The sequence below is a fragment of the Rutidosis leptorrhynchoides genome, chromosome 1 (genome assembly GCF_046630445.1).
Source record: "Rutidosis leptorrhynchoides isolate AG116_Rl617_1_P2 chromosome 1, CSIRO_AGI_Rlap_v1, whole genome shotgun sequence".
NCBI lineage: Eukaryota > Viridiplantae > Streptophyta > Magnoliopsida > Asterales > Asteraceae > Rutidosis > Rutidosis leptorrhynchoides.
Genome location: NC_092333.1, coordinates 509,410,788 through 509,415,880, shown reverse-complemented (window position 1 = coordinate 509,415,880; position 5,093 = coordinate 509,410,788). Strand labels below are relative to the sequence as shown.

At 33.1% G+C, this 5,093-nt stretch overlaps 1 protein-coding gene across 1 annotated transcript; it reads right to left on the bottom strand.

The window, feature by feature from the left end:
- Positions 1 to 1,944: 1,944 nt before the first annotated feature.
- LOC139876224 (zinc transporter 2-like) lies at positions 1,945 to 4,857 on the bottom strand. The gene is made up of 2 exons (XM_071863513.1): positions 4,236 to 4,857; positions 1,945 to 2,336 (listed from the first exon to the last, which is right to left on the bottom strand). The coding sequence occupies exons 1-2, from the start codon at positions 4,855 to 4,857 to the stop codon at positions 1,945 to 1,947; spliced, it is 1,014 nt and encodes a 337-aa protein (XP_071719614.1).
- Positions 4,858 to 5,093: the final 236 nt, after the last annotated feature.

The following is a 5,093-nucleotide window of genomic DNA, read 5'->3' as shown; positions in this document are numbered from 1 at the left end:
ATGAATTGAATGATGTTATGAACATCATTACTACCTTAAGTTCCTTGGATAAACCTACTTGAAAAGTGAAAAATAGATCTAGCTTCAATGGATCCTTGGATGGCTCGAAGTTCTTGAAGCAGAATCATGACACGAAACAAGTTCAAGTAAGATTATCACTTGAAATAAGATTGTTATAGTTATAGAAATTGAACCAAAGTTTGAATATGATTATTACCTTGTATTGGAATGATAACCTACTGTAAGAAACAAAGATTTCTTGAGGTTGGATGATCACCTTACAAGATTGGAAGTGAGCTAGCAAACTTGAAAGTATTCTTGATTTTATGAAACTAGAACTTTTGGAATTTATGAAGAACACTTAGAACTTGAAGATAGAACTTGAGAGAGATCAATTAGATGAAGAAAATTGAAGAATGAAAGTGTTTGTAGGTGTTTTTGGTCGTTGGTGTATGGATTAGATATAAAGGATATGAAATTTTGTTTTCATGTAAATAAGTCATGAATGATTACTCATATTTTTGTAATTTTATGAGATATTTCATGCTAGTTGCCAAATGATGGTTCCCACATGTGTTAGGTGACTCACATGGGCTGCTAAGAGCTGATCATTGGAGTGTATATACCAATAGTACATACATCTAAAAGCTGTGTATTGTACGAGTACGAATACGGGTGCATACGAGTATAATTGTTGATGAAACTGAACGAGGATGTAATTGTAATCATTTTTGTTAAGTAGAAGTATTTTGATAAGTGTCTTGAAGTCTTTCAAAAGTGTATGAATACATATTAAAACACTACATGTATATACATTTTAACTGAGTCGTTAAGTCATCGTTAGTCGTTACATGTAAATCTTGTTTTGAAACCTTTAGGTTAACGATCTTGTTAAATGTTGTTAACCCAATGTTTATAATATCAAAAGAGATTTTAAATTATTATATTATCATGATATTATGATGTACGAATATCTCTTAATATGATATATATATACATTAAATGTCGTTACAACGATAATCGTTACATATATGTCTCGTTTCAAAATCATTAAGTTAGTAGTCTTGTTTTTACATATGTAGTTCATTGTTAATATACTTAATGATATGTTTACTTATCATAATATCATGTTAACTATATATATAACCATATATATGTCATCATATAATTTTTACAAGTTTTAACGTTCGTGAATCACCGGTCAACTTGGGTAGTCAATTGTCTATATGAAACCTATTTCAATTAATCAAGTCTTAACAAGTTTGATTGCTTAATATGTTGGAAACATTTAATCATGTAAATATCAATCTCAATTAATATATATAAACATGGAAAAGTTCGGGTCACTACAGCGATGTAATCATATGTTATTGTATTCGTCCTTATGGATTAGGACGTGTCGTCTCAGTTTGGATGTATCAACATTGTTGTTTGTATGCACACTAGTTTGTGCGAAATTATTTCCTTCTTCCTATTTTTGAATTCTGAAGAATTTATTTTGAGGTTTTAAACTTTGTAAAATATAACAAACTTATGATTTATTATCATTATAAAGTACCAACCAAGCAACAACAATGCATTATGAATTATCATTACATTCCTATTACCATTTCCTTTCCATTTCCATTCTGATTCCCTCTTTTGAACCAAGCATGCCCTCAATGCCCTGCATTTTGTTTTTGACCAACGATGTATAAGTTTTAATCTATATGTAGAGTCTAATACAACAATAACAATACACAATCTTACAAATATGAGACACAAATAGAATAGAAAGTGTGAACATTTTGCTTACATGCAATGCAAAAAGTGCGAACTTTAATAGTTTAGATAAACATAATCCCTTATTAAACATGGCATATCAAAGTGTCGTATAAATTTGGAAAATGATATTCAAGATTATTTTTCTTAAAACAACAATCATGATCCCTTTAAACAATCAAGTTAATCCCAAATCATCACAACTGCAATGATTCCAACTCCAAGAAGCACAGCAAGAAACTTGAAAAACGGTGTGTCAAAGTAAGAGTCTTGTCGTGGTTTAAAACCTTTGGCTATAAGATGGTGAATGGCTACATACACAAATACTCCACAAGCAATACCCATGGAGATGGCATAGATCCAATCTACAGTTTTACCTTTGCTTGTGGCGTCAACCACAATTCCAATTCCGACCCCAAGTGGACTTGAGATCCCAAAGGAAAATGAGTAAGCAACAGTTAACCCGAAGGGCCTTTTCGGTAATAATCTCAGAAGAGCGATTCCCATTGCAACCGCTGCAAAAATCTTGTGAAGTGAGATTGTCCATAGGATTCTCCATGCGTCTGCTTTTGTGGCTGAAACAATATACAGCCAATGTTTAAGTTAAATTCTATGCTTATTTTAAAATGCTACTTTCAGTTTATTTTAATTGTCACCAGTCAAAAAATTACACGATTTTAAAAATATAATCGTTACACTTGTACATTTTTTTCAATTTACAGTTTTACCCCTTAATTTTTACTTTTTTGTCTTACTTACATACAGTAAAGTTATATATGAATTTTACCTCTTTATTCTTATTTTATTTATGAAAGTGGACAGTTAATTTGGATGAATCAAAAAAAGAATACCGTACAATAAATAGGGAAAGGCTGGAGTAGAATATGAGCAATGTCGAATATAAGATTAAAGCTTAAAGAACTCACTAAGTGACTAATTTTAAATATCTTAATATATAGTTCATATTAAAAAAATAAAAAAAATTCTAAAATCATATAGGTCATATATTATATACAATGATGTCATATACCATAAATATGATTTTTTTTATTTTTATTTTTATAATAAGTGGTGTCGCAGGACACCAACCCTTAATAACTAGAATTGCCACGAAGTATGATTTACTAGGAATGGGCGAAAATATTGAAAAATCAAAACCAAATCGTTACTAGTATTGAAAACTGAACCGATGGGGGTTCGGTTTTGGTTCTTGCTTTGGGAGGAGTTCATTTTTAGTATCATTTAGTTCGATACCGGTAAACCGAAGATGGATAACTAATTAATAAACGTGTATGCTTTTCATGATCCGAAATTATGTTTGTACATAAATATCAGTTAACGAAAGTTAATTTCGATTCCATAGGCTATGATACCGAAAAATGGCACCGAACCAGAACCGGAACCGGACCTAAAATCGGTATCGCTTTTGTAAATCGGTACGGTATTCATTTCTTGAAATTGTTTCTTTTTGATTTTTGAATTTTCGTTTCAATACGGTACGATTCGATAGTGATACCGATCTCATTCTTATAATTGACCCCAGACCAAATCACAACTTGTAACAACAACATCAACAACAACGTACCCAATCTCACATGTGTGGGGTATTGGGGAGGTGAGACGTAGACAATCCTTCCTTTATCTTAGAATAAAGAGAAATTATTTTTCAACCGCAAGTGAAACACTAACTCGATAAAGTCCTCTCTCTCTATATATAGTTAGATTATGTAGTATCCGGTTTTCATCTCTAGTTTTCAATATGGCCGATGACTTTTAGATAAATTGTACCCCTAAAAAAACTAGTTAGAAAATTAGAAAGTCATATTAATCTTCTTGATTTCGGTAAAGAGGCTGCCTTTCAATAATTGTTCACAAGGAATTAGTAATACAAAATTTGCCATTTGGTGAATGTATAAATAAATAAAGACTCAGGATTCAACATGTTCTACTTTAATGCAAGTATTGGGGATTAGCATTCACAAATTGAATAAAAAGCGAGTGCTTGAACTTTGAAAACCTTGTGTACTTGATTTTTTTAAAGCAAATTCGGCATCGACTACTCTCATTTGCCACTCACACACGCGTTAGGAAGAAACTCCTCGCATCCATCGCGCAAAGCGTAGCCGGAATGCTTTAGGTTAACTGCTTGGCCAGCACAGAGTGAAGGATACCAGAGGCACAACCTTGAAGAAAACTCACCATGATTCGAACTCAGCTCGCACCTATTCTTTTAAAGATACAGGCCCAGAACCAGCTGAAGTTTTTTACCACTCAACCAAAGATTTGGTGGTGTGTGTACTTGATTATAAGCAAAATCTTTTTGAAAAAATTTAGAGAGTAACATGAGTAACCATTTGTTGAGCCTCATCATGGCACATATATATGCAATTCAAATAGTTCCCAAATTGAATAACAAACAATTAGTTGAACCATGTAAACAAGTATATAGAAAAAGTACGTAGAAGCCAACTTACATGATACACCAACAGCAGTACCCTCGAAAATGGAATGAAAACACAAAGCCAGGATAAGCAGTATGGTGTCACTTAACGATGACGTGTTAGCAAGAAACGCTGGAGTACTACACTCAGGTTTAACGCCGTTAACTGTCTTTCCCTCCTCAACCTTTTCCGTCACTTTATTTTCACCTGAAACTCCTCTTCCGACAACATAAAATATCACACAATCACCCAACATGGTAAGAAGGTAACCGGAACACGCCAACATGAAAGCGAAAGGGTATGTTTTTGTAGTAAGTGATCCAAATGTCTCATTAGAATCACTCAAGAAATGGATAAGAGACGTCCCTAAAAACACTCCTCCTGCGAATTGTGTACCCAACAATAAAAAGCTCTCGTTCCATCGATAGAAGTAAGGCGAGATCCCAGCAGCAAAAGTGATGAAAAACAAGATGATCAAACAATAAAGTTTAACCAAAACCAAGCCTTTTGCATGCAAATCATGGGTGGTTTCTTCGGTATCGACATTCTGACCACCATGGGCTGAGGTTAACGCAACTAGTTGATAAACTATGCAGCTGAAAAGGAACAAATGAAGAGTTGACTTTGACCTCAGAACATTGAAGGAGATAGCCATGGGTATGTTTTTATAGATCTTATCACCTGTGTTTCTTGGTTATATATGTAGTACTGATTTTAAGAATTCATGTTGTGCTAGGTGTGTAGTACAGTGTTGACTTTGTAAATATTGTATTTTAACATTAAAACCGTTGGTTGGTTTGGTAATGCGGGTACATTAGGATTCTTGTTGTATTGGGCGTACTCTTTGATTTTCGTATCTTGTTATTTAAATTCTGTATCGGTTGTATTTTT

Bases quoted from the DNA above. Each gene is read 5' to 3' on its own strand.
- LOC139876224 (XM_071863513.1), bottom strand. From the start codon at position 4,857: ATGGCTATCTCCTTCAATGTTCTGAGGTCAAAGTCAACTCTTCATTTG. The intron at 2,337-4,235 runs GTAAGTTGGCTT...ATATTGTTTCAG, and splicing joins TACTGCTGTTGGTGTATCAT to CCACAAAAGCAGACGCATGG.